Source organism: Acanthochromis polyacanthus, chromosome 9, assembly GCF_021347895.1.
Source record: "Acanthochromis polyacanthus isolate Apoly-LR-REF ecotype Palm Island chromosome 9, KAUST_Apoly_ChrSc, whole genome shotgun sequence".
Taxonomy (NCBI): Eukaryota; Metazoa; Chordata; class Actinopteri; family Pomacentridae; genus Acanthochromis; species Acanthochromis polyacanthus.
This window is the reverse complement of record NC_067121.1, coordinates 27,382,347-27,399,681: the sequence shown is the minus strand read 5'-3', so window position 1 is coordinate 27,399,681 and position 17,335 is coordinate 27,382,347. Positions and strand designations below refer to the sequence as shown.

Sequence of the window (17,335 nt, the reverse complement as noted above, 5' to 3'; positions counted from 1 at the left end):
GTCCCTGGGTGAACATACTGAAGCTCACAAAGCGCCTTTTAAATTCTCTCCTTGGAATCTGCTCTTTATAGTTGCAGGTGCAGCAGATACCAGTATAAATATGCACCATTAGTGTAAATGCAGTTTTTGTGCATTCAAAGCATAAAGTCCAAACAGAAAAAATTGCTGCTGCTTTGGTGCTGTCTGTTTTCGGCCTCTTGTTTTGCATGTGCAGCGCGGTGAGAATGAGAAATCCTGGGGTGTAATCAATTACTTATTCCTGTCTTCTCTCAACTGCTGACCCACAAAACAAAAATGGTTTAACATTCATAGCCAGAGTCAGGTACTGCATAATCTGTGCTGATACAACCTCGGACAAGGGTCAACAAGTGCAGCAGAGGTGTTACTTCACCTGCACAGTATGACAGCTGGTTCCACACGGTGCAGTAGTAAATTAGGATCATCACGGATAGTGTAAGTGCATATGTGTAGCAGCGGACATACAAAGCATCTTCCTCACACATTTAGGCCATGATAGTGAGTCTTTTTCTATGATCTAGTTTCAATTGAGTCTAATTTTGGTCACATTTATTTAAATGAAAAAAGAAAAAGAAAAAAAGATTGTTATTAATACAAAACGTAACCAGTGGCAGTTACCATTTTTAAAGATTTCTCACCTTTTAGTCACTGCAGGGAAGTCATTAGCGTCACCTCTCTCTTCTTCCTCTCTATCTCCCTCTTCCTGTCACATCCGTTCGCTTCATTAACCAGGCACCTATTGAGCCGCACTAAGATTCGGTGTCATTTCCAGGTAAAATGATGCAGAGATGTGACGTTCCCAAGTACTTTTCAACAAATTTCCCATCAAAACGACATAGTGAATCACCAAAAACAGTGTGAATCAAACTCCAAGAGATGAAAATGGCCCAGAAACATGTTGGAGCACACAGGGACAGAAACCACATCCTTTTATCAAAATGTGTGTCAACCCATTTAGTGAAGACTTACTGATGACCTTATTGTTGTGGATCAAAAGACACAAATATCCCGAAAACAAATGAGAGTAAAACAAGGAATTACACCATCTTTAAGTCTTCCCCACAGTTTTATAACAAATGATTGAGAACTAAATGCCCATTCTAATATTTCTCCACCTTTTAAATAAGACACTAACATCAACGGGCTTTTTATATTTGCAGTGGGTGGCAACACCTCATCTATTTGAACTGACAAGTCGAAGAGCTTCAGCAATAAAATTGAATTTGTTATTCCTGCTTATTTAAATATGAAAACCTCACAGGTCGCTGCAGTGACTCAGCCACCACCTGCTTGTTAATTATTTCTGGGCTCAGTGTGAATATCTGACAAATACATCCTTGTTGCATTTTCACCTAAATGTAAGAATGGCACGTTGCCAGCTTTTAAGAAGGTGCTTAAAGACACTTTGAGTCACTTTATCAGCAATAAATTAGGTTTAGTCAACACTACAGCCCTAAATGAAGAGTAATGATGAAAATTATGGAAGCAGACTTATGGTGGCTATCACAAGTGTTTGTTTTCTTTGGGAGATTTTATGTTTTATGTCTTATTATCGTTTTCCAAGATATGCTCAGCGACTCTGGAAACAATTTTGTTTTGTCCCCTGTCTTGTGAGTTTGTCTTCATGGTCAAGCTTTTGCCTTTGTGGTTTTTACACCACAGTTTGATAACTTTTTATTTATATAGCACTCATAAGAAGAGCGTTCACAAAGTGCTTTGACAGTCAAAACATGGAGACAATCTTGTAAGACATAAGGCATCAGGAGACGAACGAGACAGAGCAGTCAAAATGAAATAAAAGTAAAAAATATAATAAGTTCAATGAATAATTAGCTACACCCTATGTCAAAAGTTTTGAGACAGGTTCTAATTTATTTGAATGAGAAAGTGTCTCTAAACTTTTGACAGGGGGTGTACATTAGGACACATTCAATCAAAGGAACTAGGCATTATAAAGTCTGAAGAATAGGACTGAAGATTAAAGTTAGAATTAAAGGTGACATCACACCAAAGAACTAGGCAGCGACAATTTTAAAAAAGCAAGAGAGAACATATAAAATAAACAGGTAAGTAGTACATAATTACAAAATAGAACACTAAGTTAAAAGTAAAAAGCAAGTCTATAAAAGTGGATTTGAAGAAGTGATTTAAAAGAAGTTACTGACTCCACAAGCCTCATACAGGTTGTTCCACAGTCGAGAGATACTGATGGAAAACTACAGTCACCCTTAGATTTAAGCAACAACCAGAATGGATCCATCTTCAGACCTGTTGAACTCCCACAGACAATGGCCACTGCCCCTGTTACTTCTATCAACATTTGGCTGCACCAGTGATAATGAAAGCTTGCCCAATTACAGGGAATAAAGTACATCATTAAATCCACATTTATTATGCGCTGATTCAATATTGCAACTAAAGTGCTCCTGCTGCGAACACGAGGCTGAGCTATAGCCACAAGAATGGCACGCTGCCTACTTTCGGGGAGGCACTTTAAGACTTAAGTAATTCAATCAGCATTAATTTGGGTTTTGTCGACGCCACAGTCCCAAATGAAAAGCAATTTTGCAAATTATTACAAGCAGACTTACAGTCACAATGAGCACAGTTCACTCTCCTTGAAGGTTTTGTGTCTTTAATGTACTCTAAGATAAATTCAGTGACTTGGACATGTTTTCTTTTTATACCAGAGTATAAACCTGTCCACATATTGTCTGTTGCACCAATTACATGACTTCTGATTCTAACAGTAGGAACTCAATGCGACTAAAACTAGTACACCTTTCATTCGCACTTTGTGATGGCAGAATTAACCCTTCTTGGCATGGAGGATACCACATCTTTGGGGAATTGCTTTGTCACTCCTCAAGCAGCTTTTTCAGATGTTCCTTACTCTACCTTTCATTTTAAAACACCACAAAGGTGTTCTTTTGAATTCAAGTCAGGTGACACACCTGACCGTGTCATTGTTTTTACTTTGTTCTTCTTGTGTGATTTTCTGCTTTGGATTGTTACCATGCTGGAATGTTGCTCTTCTGCCAAGTTTCTGCAGAACAGGAGTCATCCTGTCAGCCACTATTTTGATTCATCCACAGGAATTTATTGTGCCATCTATAAATGTTATCATCTTGCAGTCACACACTCTGATATTATCATCACACTCCCACCTCAGTGCTTCACTGTCAGAAGTATGCGTTCACTGTGGTATTCAGAACCAGTTTCGCTGCAAACATGCCGGAGCCCATCTGAGCTAAACAGAGTCAAATGTCCCATTTTCAGTTCCACCTATCTTCATCACGCATCTTCCCACATAACTTCACTGCTATGAAACTCCACATTATCAGCAGAAGCCTTGAAATCTGTTGGTTTTAGCGCTTTATTGTGACTGTACAAAAAAAATCAGTAAATAAAATAATAAACACTTTGTTTGTGTAACACATTTGGCCAGTTCCATAGAGGTAAGATGATCCCATTCCTTTATTGTCTTGGTGTTTCTTTTGTAACTTCAATTTGTGTTTGGGCAAGAGTTCAATAAACACACAGGCTTGTGAAATTTTTCACTAGAGGAATAAAAATATCACTATATCACCACTTCTGAGCTGTCATGATCTTTACCTTGTCATGATACACCAAATGCATCAGGACTGAGCTCTGTTTAAAACAGAATCTAATTTTGTTAAAAAGGAAAAAATATGTCCTAAGAGACTTATTCAATGCAACAGCTGAAAAAAAAATCCTGCTTGTTTTTGTTCAGTAGTTTACCCAGATTCACATTCTCAACATCAGACATAATTTTGTGCAAAATAAAGGTGCAAATAAATAAAAATCAGATGGATACTCTCAGTTTCCTTCCTGCAGGGTTTTAGCTCGATCCGTTAGCTGTACAGTGGCTGAGAGTTCAAAACTAATTTTCTATCTACACATCTATGGACTCTGCACCACCACAGGCAATGTTTTAAAAGAGCATCTCGTCTTTTAAATATAAAATGTGTCCCAGCCTCACGGCAAGGACGTTTCCATCAAAAAGAAGTCCACTCTGGCTCAAAATCTGCCCCACGTCTGGTCACAATCCCACTTTCCTCATTATATTTCACATCCTTTCTGGATTCTCTTTGACCTCAGTCTCACCTCCTCATACTCTTTGTAACAATAGCAGCAGGAGTTGGACCCAGCGTCCGTTCAGTACAGGGGGAGGAATGATGACTAATAGTCTGTTCACTTCGACTCATCGTCTCCTAGAACTGAGACAGAAAACCGTCCTGGTCTCAGCTGTAGAGAGAAGGCGTTGAGTCTCAGTAGGGTGTGATGTTTTCAGGTGTGAGGTGGCCGTGAAAATCTATGAGTTGCTGGCAGCATTTTCGTTGCTAGGCGAGCTCGGGGAGGAAGAGGAGGAAGAGGAAGGAGAGAAGTTCATTCCTGATAACCCTGGTGGGTCTGTGGCTGTGTTCTGTCCACTAAGACTCTTCCTGCACACAGGACACGTATCGTGCTGTGAGAAAGGAGGATCAAGAGGTTATTAATCAGACGATGGCAACACGATCCAGTTCTGCTGCTGTCTGACACAGATGACCTGATTCACTTGCTTCTATTTTCTTTTCTGTTCTCAACCTGAATAATTCAACAGCAAGTATCTCCCAATACAGAGAATAAAAAAAGATTTTTGTTATCCAGTATAACACAACTATGCTACAGCCCAGTTAACATATGGCTCAGATGAACGGCAGTGTTTCCCCTCCTATATGACCGATGAGGCGGGCCGCCTCGCTGGTATACGCCACCGCCTCACTACAATTTTGCCGAAATTGCCGCCTCACTGGTCCGCGCCCAAAAAAAAAACAAAAACGGAAAGTACCAAGCCACCGGAGCTGTCATTTTTAACTCTGCGGGTCCGCCGGCTGCTCTCCCCCGGTCTCCCCCGCTAGCTCGTCGGCTAACACCTGCCACCTGCCCGGGATAAACCGCGCAGGTGCATTTGCGGTCTTCATTTCTGGATGTGTGAAAGCTCTTAATCAGTGCCTTCAGCAGACCTGAGCCTGGTGTTTAAGAGCATAGAGGGCTGCTTTCTGTTTCACATTTTGAAACTTCATTTTACATTTTTATTTATTCATTTTTTGCTTCCTTTGACTGAGCGGTTAATGATACAGTCTTCTGTGTTGTGACAAACACAGAACTCATTTTTTTACTGCCTTGCATAGAGTACAGGTTTAAAGAGAATTTATTTATCACCAGCATGAAGAAACTACTGAAGTTGAAAGTAGCAACATTTAATAGAAGTGCTGCTTACCATCACGACTGAAACCTAACAAAAACTGCAGCTTTTATTTTGAAGTTAATTATTGGACTGTAGTGTATTTGTGAAGAGCTTCCATGTTTTAACAAAACGCAATGGATTATCATAAACTAATGATGAAAAATAGACCTTGATACCAATAAAATAACATAATTAATGTCTGATGTCAGTCTGTTTGGGACATACATACCTGCTCCAGCCACGGTACTATACAGTCATTGTGAAACAAGTGATTGCATGGTAGTTGCCTAACACTTTCATCAACACTGTAGTCTTCTTTGCACACGGGACACTCTAAACCAGCACCTGCACAAACAGAAAGTGACAAAACATCTGTCTGAGTGCATGATATCCACAGTCACAGCTGCACAGAGAATTGTAATCACACTTGAGCTGTTTATTTGAGTTTAGGCAGTGTTGTGTACTGTGAGGTTAAACACTACATTCACCACAACATGATGCACATACACTGAATTAATGCCACTTTAGTCTGGGATGACATAAAAGTAAAAACCATGAGGAAAATGTCAAGGCACCATTGTATTTAAAATGCTGTTACTGAATCTGCTGAAAGGCCTTTGCAAATGTGGGCATTAGTGGAATGTTGTGTGTTTAAAAAAAAAAAAAAAAAAAGATCAAAATGAAGAATATTTCTGTTCTGCAACAGAACTCAAAAAGCAGCAGAATTGCTTTTGGTGTTGACTGGGTGGCATACAGTGACTGATTAAATCTATGTCTGTGTTCGAAAGTGAGAAGTGGACTTACCCACATGTTCCTCTGTGATGGAAACTGTAGGCAAACTTTTTATCCTTTCTCTGTCTGCAGGAGGTGGACCCGTGTTTTCAAACTGGTTTAATAACTACAAGTGGGGAAAAAAAGCAGAATAACAGCGAATGGCTGAAAGATCATCTGCATGGAAAAAAGTCATTCTGAGCTTTAATTCATCTCCTCCTAATATTTTGCTAAACTATACGTTTGATTTAATACAGAAATTTTTCTCAAAGCTGGATTCTCCAATTGCAGAAGTACATTTGGGGAAAATGTATGGTATGTATGGTGTCAACAGAGTATCTTGTACACTGGATTTTTAAAAAGAAAAGCCAACTCCCTTAAAATACAGAAACCATTTCAAGATTATAAATCCTGGTTTCACTGCACATCTATAAAATACATTTCAAATCACTCAATATATTCTGAATTCCTAATCAGGATGTTAAAAATCATTAAAAGGCCGTTCGGAAACTGTAGCCTTCTATAATATGCAACAACATTTTTCATACCTGTGTAATTATAGCATCAAGTCCATTGGCACCCCAAGCATAGTCCATTGGATTGGAATGTAGCATGCCCCTGCATAGCAAGAAGATAGTAAGTAAAAAACACAATAAATCGCATTTTAGTGGCATGAATCAAATAAGCAAACATGTATCTCAGATTCTTAAACTTACCATGGTCCCATCCCTATATTTGGCATGGCTGTAGGTGCTATGATTCCATTTACTAGCTGCTGAATAATTCTGTATTAGGAAAGACACAAAAACACACCACGTGCAACAAGCATTCGCTGTGTCAAACAGAAAAACTCAACTTCTTTCTTATCTGATGAAGACAAATGGAAAATGTCTCTAAATATCTACAATTTTTCTGCTGGAAAAACTACATAATTGCTTGTATATTTAAATAACAACACTAAACATTTATGGTGTAGATATTTTTAATACAATACTAAGCTTATGGTAATAGGCATAGCAGAGGATTTCAGATTTGGACATTATTTCTATAGAATAATGTTGCTGAAGTGTTTTTATATCATAACATATGAGGTATTTAACATTTGCACATACTGTGTAAAGAGACTGAAGTGCTTTCCCATACCCTCTTCCCACACACAGTCTACTGCTGAAAATGTCTCACCCCTCTAACGTGGGCACTCCTTCGTGACGCGTACCCTGCCGCCGAGGAACATGTCGACCCCGTGGTTGCCGAGCACTGTATCGTTGCCGTGATGCCATTTCCCTTTCTCTCCTGTTTTCTGTCTCTCGGTTGTCCTCTGTGGGTAGCCGCGTTCGAAGGTCGAAGTTTTCATCAAAAATCCCGAGAGCGAATGGACCGTACCCAGAGGGAAATGTGAATAAGTGTTGGTGATCCATGTTCTAGTTGTAAAGACAGAGGCAAAGTCAAATTATGGTGCAGAGGGAAGGAAATGTTTTCCTGGGTCAGCAGATTTATCAAGTCACACTGACCTCAAAGGCTGGGCGATTTTGATCACTGGAAGAGGATGTAGATGCAGATCCATTTTCCGTACTGCGTGAATACAGAAAGTGGGGAGCTAAGAGTCAGAAATCCAATTAAAAATCAAATTACACAAATTTATGAGACACACAGAGATCTTTGTAACCTTCTTTCCTCAGGCAGTTCCTCAATAAAACCAGACTCGCAGCGTGGACAGGTGTAGTCCTGCAACAAAAACAGAAATGTGAATCTCTTTTTTGTACCTAATAAATGCACAGCTGTTAATTATGTCTAACACTAATGTGTTTTACTACAGCAGCCAGATTTAAATCCTTCCCTCTTGAGGAATTGGTTTTGAGTATTAAGAGAGGTGTTTAAACTTGATGGTTATTTTGGTGTCTGTGTACAGCTGTTGAATTGTGTTGTGTTACACTAAGAAGCGCATTTAATACATGTGAAGTCTTCCAGTTGGTGATGGTTTCCTGACAGTACTCTGCCACACAGCTAGCTTTCTATAAAGTAACTGTTACTGTAACATTCAAGAAGCTTCCCATGAAAAGCTGTTGTCTGACTGCTGTGGCAGGCAGGCGAGCTGCTGAAACCACAGCAATGTGGACTGACAGAAGTGACACTGTGCAAGTTTTCCTTCTTTTTGCGGTACGACAACAATAGAGTGACGACAAGCCTTATGGGAAAGAAATGTAAACTTACAGTTTTCATATTAGCTAAGTGAAAATCCCTAACCATGAACTGAAACCTGCCAATCGTCCCCACATTTTTGTTAGCTAGCTTGTTAAACGCCTCCACTTTAATACCAGTCAAGGTTTTGAGATGAGCTCTGGCTAGCTGCTGTTCAGTATATCATAATATACCTGAAATTTCATCTAAAACCCGTGATCATATCGTATGTATATCCGGCTGCTTAATTACTGACTCTTGACTGTCACTCTTCCACTCGGTCGCTGCCAGTGCCTACAGGGTTAGCCTAACTAGCGTAGCTCAATGGCAGCAGTGAGTCGACGTGACTCTGAGCGCCGCAAACACACACATAAAACCACACAAGCCCGAATCTAATTTCTCATTTTTGACGTAAGTCCTTACCGGTAAACGCGGACTAATCTCTGCCGAACACCGGTGACAAAAAAACCGGCAGGGCCGTGGGGGAGCTTCAGCCATTTCCAAGCAGGAGAGCAGTTCGTACGGTGCGGACGGGAAGCGGCAAGGGACAACAAAACCGGAGTCTCGCAACGGAGACGACGGAAACACACGAACACCAGCGAACCGTTGCCATGAAAGTAAAGAGAAGAGGACTTCCGATTTAAGATTAAAAGGACCAATATGGTGAAAATCCATTTTTATCTCTTATGTTATAACACACCACCAGCAGATGTGACTTCTGTGGGGAGGAAGAGACTGCAGAACACGTTATGATACAACGTCGGGAAATATGTGGTAAAAATAAGACAACTCTTCCAAACCTCTGAAAAATAAAAATGAAATTCAATTATTATTATTATTATTATTATTATTATTATTATTATTATTATTATTATTATTATTTACAATTCTTACGAAACAGCTCAAGAAGTGACGGCTATCAAATTATATCCCAGTACCTGAGACAAAGCAGTCTGAGTCAACAGTATATGAGTTTTCTCCCCGTGGATGAAACCTATGAATAATAGACTGTACTGTTTAGTTTTGTGCTTGTGATTGAGGCTTTTATTTTGAAAAGCTGGCGCCATAGGTCTTGTGTTTGCTAGCAATTTCAGTCTCAGCTAGCTTCACGGTAGCAGTTGAAGGCCTTATTGTCGTCCGTGTACGTTGTTTTCGAAACATAGTTTTCCTCCTGCTACGACCATGGAGTCTGGCGATGCAGGTAAATGTTTAATCTGATGCAAACTATAAATATGTCGCAGCTGCTTCAGGTGAACACACAAATCTGTCAGGTTAGCTGTTAACATTTACTAGCATATGTAGCGGCTGGACGCCTCGCCTACTGGCTTATTCAGTGTATAACGTAAGCTAAGTTAACTAGCCGTCTGGTTAGCTAAATTAAATATGCCAGCTGTCAAAGAAGATACTTTAAATAATATTCCGTTTTCTCAGTTTTGTCAGTAAATACTGGCTTTTGATCGCAGTTGGTAATATTCATGTTTAATGTCACAAATGTCTTTTATCCAGTTCAAATGCAGCCAAACATTGTTAAAAGTTGTCTCGTCTGTTCAAATCAGAGAAGCTTTCTTGTACGCTAGCACTGCACAGTTATGTATAAATTCAAAGTTAGAATTATGCATGTAATATGAAATTATTGTGTATTGCTGTCTGTTTCATTTCGTTGTCTGAAATGTGTTGCAGGGCGAGGAGGGTGGAAGTCCAAGCAGGTCCACCCACAGAAAAGCAAGATGAACATGAATATTCTCCGTCAAGAAAAGCTTATAGCTCAGAAGAAGAAAGAGATTGAAGCCAGAATGGCAGAGCAGGCAAAAATGAATGCACAATCCACTGCCAAGCCCCTGCCTACAAGGTAATAGTACACTTTCTGATGCAGCACAGACATACAACCTTCAAACACATGGAAATTGCCTTATTTTCTGAGCTCAGTGTCTGCTTGTGTCACTTGGTATTGTTATGCATGCAAATTAATTTAACACTAAAATTGGCCTCATATTGTAACAGAGAATATTTTGGAAATGTTTTGTCCACTCTGTCTCACCAGTTCTCCCAGTCTCCAGGGAGCTTCCTCAAACAAGTTTGTAAACGATGGAAGCTTCCTTCAGCAGTTTATGAAGATGCAAAAGGAGAAAAATAATACAGCTGGTTAGTACCCTAATCAGTACAGCAACTATCAGAAGATTGCATGTCTGTCTTACATGTCTTGTCCTGTCGTGTGGTTTTGCGTCCTGTGATTTTATATAGCAAGGTTTAGCAAAGCAGCAAGAAGACATATGACCTTATAGTTTTGGCTCCTGTAAAAGACTTAGAAGGAAGTCCTTTACAACTGTATAATCTGTGTCAAAGATGTTTAAGAAGACATCTGGCCCAAGGATACTGATTTAGAATACCCTGAGTAGGACTGTTAATATTGGCTTTCATTGTTTATTTGTTTAAGTTACCTGCCAGCCATTACCATCTATAGCAGAAGTAGTAATGTAATATTTCTGAAGGTTAGTACTACGTTTTTTAAAATGTATGCTTCTTTATACACCGTCAAGGTACCACCAGTGATACCAAGACTCCCTCAGCCTCAACTTCATTGCCAGGAGGAAACACACTGCACAAAAAGAGCATTTTTGTTGGCCAGCGGCCTGGCCTTGGGGTCAGCAGCATGCTTAGTCAGTTCAAGAGTTATTCACAGTCCAAGAAGACTCCCGTTCTCAGCCAGCGGCCGAGTGTATTTTGCTCTCCAGATGGTGAAGATGAGGAAGAAGAGGCTGATTACTCCAGATTCTTGGAGATGAAAGGTAATTCAAGGCCTGTGTCTTTTCGTGTATCTCGGGACAACTCCATGGCTTGGACATTTCAGTGCATTCTCTGCGCACACCAGTGGCACAGTTGCCTTGTGACTGGCATGTTGTCATTTGTGCCTTAGACTAAATGTACTGATAGCGTGCTTAAAGTCTCTCCCCCAGAGGATTCAGACACCAGACTCATTATCAACAAGATGGCCTCTTTTGTGGCGGAGGGAGGACCTGAGCTGGAGAAAAAGGCCAAGGAGGACTACAAGGACAATCCTGTTTTCTCGTGAGTTTGAAGGACATTGTAGCTTAATGAGATTAGTTTTACTCGGACAGTATTTTTAAACTTATCTGTTCCCAAATGTTGTCCTTGCCTTTCAGATTTTTATATGATAAGAGCAGCCTGGAGTATCTCTACTACAAAAACAGAGTTGCGGTACTGAGAAAGGAATTGCAGAGACCTGAGAATACATCAGATAATGGTAAAATTACATTTATTTTGTGACATTAATTTTTATATGTTCTTTCTCTCACCTTTTCTCTCAGAACTACTAAAATGTTCTTGCACAGGGCCTTGACAGCATCTCAGTATAGCATTTGCAGATTCATGTGAAGTTATTGTGTACCACAGCGATGCACAAAGAAATTCTGATTGTTATTGTTATACCAGTAGTTTACTTTAAACCCATTTATGGCCGATTATTTCAACAATGTTAACCAACAGTTGATTAGCTCAAGAGGCCTGCTCAAGAAGACCTTTACAATCAATAGTAGAGTGTAGAGTCTTCAACTAGATTAAATGTGGCATTCTTAGTATTTCCCTTTCCCGATAACTAGAGGCGTTTATGCGATTGCATGGGTAGAATAATGTCTTATAGTCTTTGATTTCTTTAAGTATTTTAAATGAAAATATGCTGACATATCCATCTGATCCTTATCCCTGGTCTCTAACTTAATTAAAAACTTGCTATTGATACGTGTATTCAGTTACACTTCAACATTTCAAACAAATGCACACTGACCTTCAAGATAACACTTTGATGCTGAAAACATTTCCCATGACAGCATTAATAGTCTGTGCATATACAATGGCTTCTTTTGCTTTCTTCTCTTGTCTAAACTGTATTTCTATTTGGATCAGACTTTGAAAGCTGCTAATGCAGTGCCGGTAAATTCAGATATGTACTGTTTTGTTCATACCACTCATCTTGTGTCTAATTAGTTCATATTTATTTCATGAAGATATTGTAAAGATTCTATCTTTAATTGTGCACAACGTAATACATACAAATGCAATGTTTACATGTCGCCATACTGTATGTGGTACAGCTGCTCAGAGTTTTATTTGCTCTTCATTTATTACAGTAAAAATCTCACATCCATGCAGTCCCCATTTACCACCCCTGTCCCCCCCTGCTCCTCCTCCCCCTTTCCTCTTCTTATCCCCTATTGGCTCTAGACTGGTGGTGTGTGAGGGCCAGTTGAGTACGGTACAGTAGTAGAGTGTGAATTGAGCCCCAGTACTAATAGGCTGCTTAAAGTCTCCCCCCCAGTGGACGCGGAAACCCAGCAGGTGGCTGAGAAGCTGGCCAGGTTTGTGGCGGAGGGTGGCCCAGAGGTGGAAGCCATCGCTGCTGAGCGCAACCGAGAAAACCCAGCCTTCAGGTCATTACTGCATAGTGACTCTGTTCTGTCATTATGACAGTTTGTTTCTTTAGACCTGCTTTTCCATCATTTTTGATTTGTCAAACAAAATATCAATGTTTTCTCCTTCAGTTTTTTATACGACCCCCAAAGTCCAGCCCACCGTTACTACAAAGAGAAAGTACAGGAGTATCGTGCTGAAACCTCTGAAACCTCTCAGAGCTCTTCACCTCCAGCAGCAGACTCCAGGACTGAAACTCAACAACCAGCTGTTCCTCCATTACCAGGAGTCCCTTCTCTGCTGAACCGCACATCTGTACCCCAGATTCAAGAGTCAGAAACTCCACCTGTCAAACGCAAGAGAAAGAGCAGATGGGGCTCTGAAGATGACAAAGTCGAGTTGCCCATGCCTGCCATCATTGTTCCAAATGAGATTAATGTTCCAGACCCTAATGCACCTTCTCTCTCTGGTACAAGAACATGTGGTTTTCTGCACCTTACATATGTGTGCATAGCATACACATTTAGTTTGTTTACCCTTGAGGGCCATGAATGTTAACACAAAACCTAAACTTTTAAACATACATTCTATTGATTTATTTCACTGTTTATTGTCTGTGCCAAAAGACAGTTTACAAATGTGTAAATTTCTGGTGACATCTGTTTCAGCCCAAGAGCTCAGAGGCCTTGGATATAAGAAGGGGAAGCCTCATGGTCTGGTTGGTGTGACTGAGCTATCTGAGGACCAAAAGAGACAAATCAAAGAGCAACAAGAGGTACAAAAATACCTATATGTAATATTGTTGTATATTAATATTTGTGTATAGATAGATTGTATATATTCAGATTTTTTATTTAACTAATAATTGCTAAATTTCACTCCAAAATCTTCTACTTCAGTCCTTGTCGACTGCACAATTTCTTTTTAACATCATTCACACTCTAAATTCAAGGGTTTTAAGTCCTGGGAGCTCTTACATGTGCTGCTGTCTGTGTTCTGTAACCCACAGATGCAGGAGATGTATGAAATGATCATGAAGCATAAGCGTGCGATGGCAGAGATGCAGATAATGTGGGAGAAGGCCATCAGAGATCATCAGCATGAATATGACAGTGATGAAGAAGTGGACCAGGAGGCAGGCACCTGGGAGCATCGGCTGCGAAAGATGGAAATGGAGAAGACGCGTGGTAAGTCCGACCAGCAGCCTGGAAAATGATTCATATGACCTTCAACGCGAGCAGCTGTTGATGACTGATCATCAGTTTTTATTTAAGTGACATGCTCGGCTCTTGCTCTAAAAACCTGTTGTGTTTATTTTCCAGAGTGGGCAGAATCTTTGACAGAAATGGGCAAAGGGAAACACTTTATTGGTGACTTCCTGCCTCCTGAGGAGCTGGAGAAGTTCATGGAGACCTTTAAGGCACTCAAGGTTAGTTAGGCAGCGAATTCACTTTTTTTCTTGCCTGATTGTGACGGAACTATTAATGTGTGTTCTCATTAATTTTGTGGTCAAGATGAGCAAAAAAAAGCTTTTGAGTCATGAAGGCCCAAAAAAGTAAATATTTCAGAAGAAATTGTTTCGTGCAGCTTTACTCATTCACATTTCAGTCGAGGTGGGGTTAGTGTGAAATGCATGTAAACAGGATTGTAATCACCCAGTGTTTATTTTCGCGTTGTTTATCCAGGTCAGAGGCACTTAGATTATAGCCAGCAGAGCAACATAGACAACCCTTTCCAGCAAATTCCTCCTGAGGGATCCTTAAGAGGACACTATAATTGCCACTTGTTTATTTGAAAATCTGATAGTTTCATCGTTGAAAAACAGCACACTACATCAGTAGAATTTAGTTTTATTTTTTTATGTATGCCAGAGGCATGGGAAGTTTTAGAGACTCAGGATGTAGCTGTTAACTGGCACACAGGAAAACATTTCAATCCAAGTACATAAAAACAAACAAGTCTTTTCTGGGAAATGCAAAACTTCCATAGTTACTGTAGCATTTAGATGTTTTTGCTGGTTTTATTTAGTGAAAACAGAGAATTGTGATATAATGTGGAGACGCAACATCCCTACTGTACTAAAGAGGCTCAGATGACAAGCAGTGTTCATTATTTTCCATTTGACTCAACAGAACAATACTTGTGTTAAATTAGTAATCAGTAATATCTGCGCCCTCCATCTGTGCATGTCACACTCTGAGGATTTCAAACTTGGTCCTGTTTTTATTGTCACCATATATTTTTAAATGAAACATGTTCAAGAATCTTTCAATTGTGGATTCCACTGAAACACAAATTTCTAAACATTCATTCATTCATTCGTTTAACACAAGAAGAGAAGACAAGACTGCCGTGAAGTATTGTGTTGCATTTTGTGTGAATGCGCAACTTTCTGTTCTGGACTTGCAGGAAGGTCGGGATCCTGACTACTCAGAATACAAAGAGTTCAAGTTGACGGTGGAGAATCTTGGTTTCCGAATGCTTATGAAGATGGGCTGGAAGGAAGGTGAAGGCCTCGGCAGTGAAGGACAGGGAATCAAGGCTCCTGTCAACAAGTGAGCACTCAACCTTCTCATATTTACATTTTGCCGAAATCACTGTAATTGAACAAATTTCACCATGTTGTAATGTTTGCATGTACATACATCTTTTGTACAGAAAAATGCACGATCACATAGCTATATTTTATATCAGTGTCCCCTCAGTTAGAGGTTATCTCAAGGAGTGTAAGTTTGATATTTAGTGTGGTGCACTGCATGCACTAAATCACAAAAAAAAATCTGTGTTTTCAAATTATCCTATTACAATGTGTGACATTAGTTAGGGGCATGATGACTGTGTCATTGTGCATTATGTAGTCAGGTTTACCTGAATAGCTCTGTGTCACTGCAGACATCTTGGCAGATTATAGCACAGATGTTCACATTAGCAGCAGCTCTATTTATATTGAAGTGTCCCAGGAAGCAGACACTGAGTCACCATTCACAGCCCCAGAACTCTGAAATCAGCAATTCAGCTATGTATTCATTAATTTTATTTTCCACATCTTTAACTTTTAAATGCTTTCCTGAAATGAAGTCGATTTTTACAGCGACAGCAATATTTTGTTAGCTCTCAAACTCCAAAGCTAATCTTGACTGTCCTTCTGTCCCACTTCAGGGGAACAACAGCGATGAACGGAGCAGGTTTTGGAGTTGAGCGTCCAGCTGAGCTCACGAAAAGTGACGATGAATACGACGCTTTTAGAAAGAGAATGATGCTTGCATACCGCTTCAGGCCCAACCCACTGGTAACATCTGTTTTATGTTTTCTCTTGTTGTAAAAAAATAGACTGAATTTCCACCAGCGACACAGATTATGTTTATTTTTGGTAGTTTGACAATGCATGTGGAAAGCCATAATAGCTGTTTTGTAATGCAATGAACTGTCGATTTAAAAAAATAAATAAATAAATAGAAATTTCTTTTTTTTGTACTGTGTCCTGAACTGCTCAACATGGACATGTGTCTTTTGCTACAATATTTGACTATATTCCACTATTTCTTTTTTCTTTCTACAGAATAATCCACGGAGGCCATATTACTGATGCAGAGGACTGTTTCTGTTTTTCATATTTCTTGTTATTAACACCTTAAGAAAAATTCTGCATCTGCCACAGCTCTACTTGTTTGTGAAATGGACACTGTTGCACTGTAGAAATTGTGAAACTTCAAGCGTGTGTACCAAATGGTTAAAAATTTTGAATATCAAATAAAGATTGGTAGCTTGTCCCTTACATTTGATGTTTAATTTAGGAAAAAAGGCTTTCTTTAGAGGCTCAGTGGTTAGCAACATCGCCTAGCAACAAGAAGGTCCCCGGTTCACGTCCCGGCCTGGGCCTGGGAGCTTTCTGCGTGGAGTTTGCATGTTCTCCCTGTGCATGCGTGGGTTTTCTCTGGGTACTCCGGCTTCCTCCCACAGTCCAAAAACATGCTGAGATTAATTGGTGACTCTAAATTGTCCGTAGGTGTGAATGCGAGTGTGATTGTTTGTTTCTATATGTAACCCTGTGATAGACTGGTGACCTGTCCTGGGCGTTCCTTGCCTTCACCCAAAGTCATCCCCTTGCGACCCGAATGAGGATTATGCGGTGTACAGATAATGGATGGATGGCTTTCTTTACATATTTGATCATCTGTTACATTTCATTTTAATACTGCTATACCCTGAAATATATGAAGAAATACATCACCTGATGTCTGAATGAGTTCACGCTTCAGTTGTTTTTTAAATCTTTGGATACCCACCCATGTAACACAGTTCTGTATTAGTACACAAACTTCTGTGTAAGCCTCACTCTTCTATAATTAATTTTTACTTTCTTTCATGATACACTACAGTGTTATCAATAAAAAAAAATGACCACTCACTGAAATGTGGAATTGTCACATATGTCTTTACAAACTGTAAATTACAACAAGAGTACCTCTCCGTTTATTAACTGTTTATTTGGGAACAAGTAGAAGCTAAGATGCCCTCACTTCAGTTTATGGCACACCTATATGTGCTAAGTGTGGGTATTAATGTAATCATGTTGATAGTTTGATCCTTTGATCCGTGTTCATTTCTGCACGGCTCTGGACAGAAGTGACTCATGAAGTAGGGCTGACCAGGCTAAAGCAGCCAGTGGTGAGGAGGGTGACAGATCAGTGA

At 39.8% G+C, this 17,335-nt stretch overlaps 2 protein-coding genes across 2 annotated transcripts; one reads left to right on the top strand and one right to left on the bottom strand.

The window, feature by feature from the left end:
- Positions 1–3,376: 3,376 nt before the first annotated feature.
- LOC110953537 (E3 ubiquitin-protein ligase RNF126-like) lies at positions 3,377–8,794 on the bottom strand. Its single transcript, XM_022197604.2, has 9 exons — positions 8,642–8,794; positions 7,707–7,765; positions 7,552–7,612; positions 7,223–7,461; positions 6,757–6,825; positions 6,589–6,658; positions 6,074–6,167; positions 5,499–5,614; positions 3,377–4,507 (listed from the first exon to the last, which is right to left on the bottom strand). Exons 1-9 carry the CDS (start codon positions 8,714–8,716, stop codon positions 4,355–4,357), a joined length of 936 nt encoding a protein of 311 aa, XP_022053296.2. The 5' UTR covers positions 8,717–8,794; the 3' UTR covers positions 3,377–4,354.
- Positions 8,795–9,275: 481 nt separating this feature from the next.
- sugp1 (SURP and G patch domain containing 1) lies at positions 9,276–16,890 on the top strand. Its single transcript, XM_022197603.2, has 14 exons — positions 9,276–9,419; positions 9,899–10,067; positions 10,260–10,360; positions 10,756–11,004; positions 11,161–11,284; positions 11,380–11,480; positions 12,540–12,663; positions 12,775–13,112; positions 13,312–13,418; positions 13,653–13,830; positions 13,966–14,072; positions 15,053–15,198; positions 15,803–15,932; positions 16,203–16,890. Exons 1-14 carry the CDS (start codon positions 9,401–9,403, stop codon positions 16,227–16,229), a joined length of 1,920 nt encoding a protein of 639 aa, XP_022053295.1. The 5' UTR covers positions 9,276–9,400; the 3' UTR covers positions 16,230–16,890.
- The last annotated feature ends 445 nt before the right edge of the window (positions 16,891–17,335 follow it).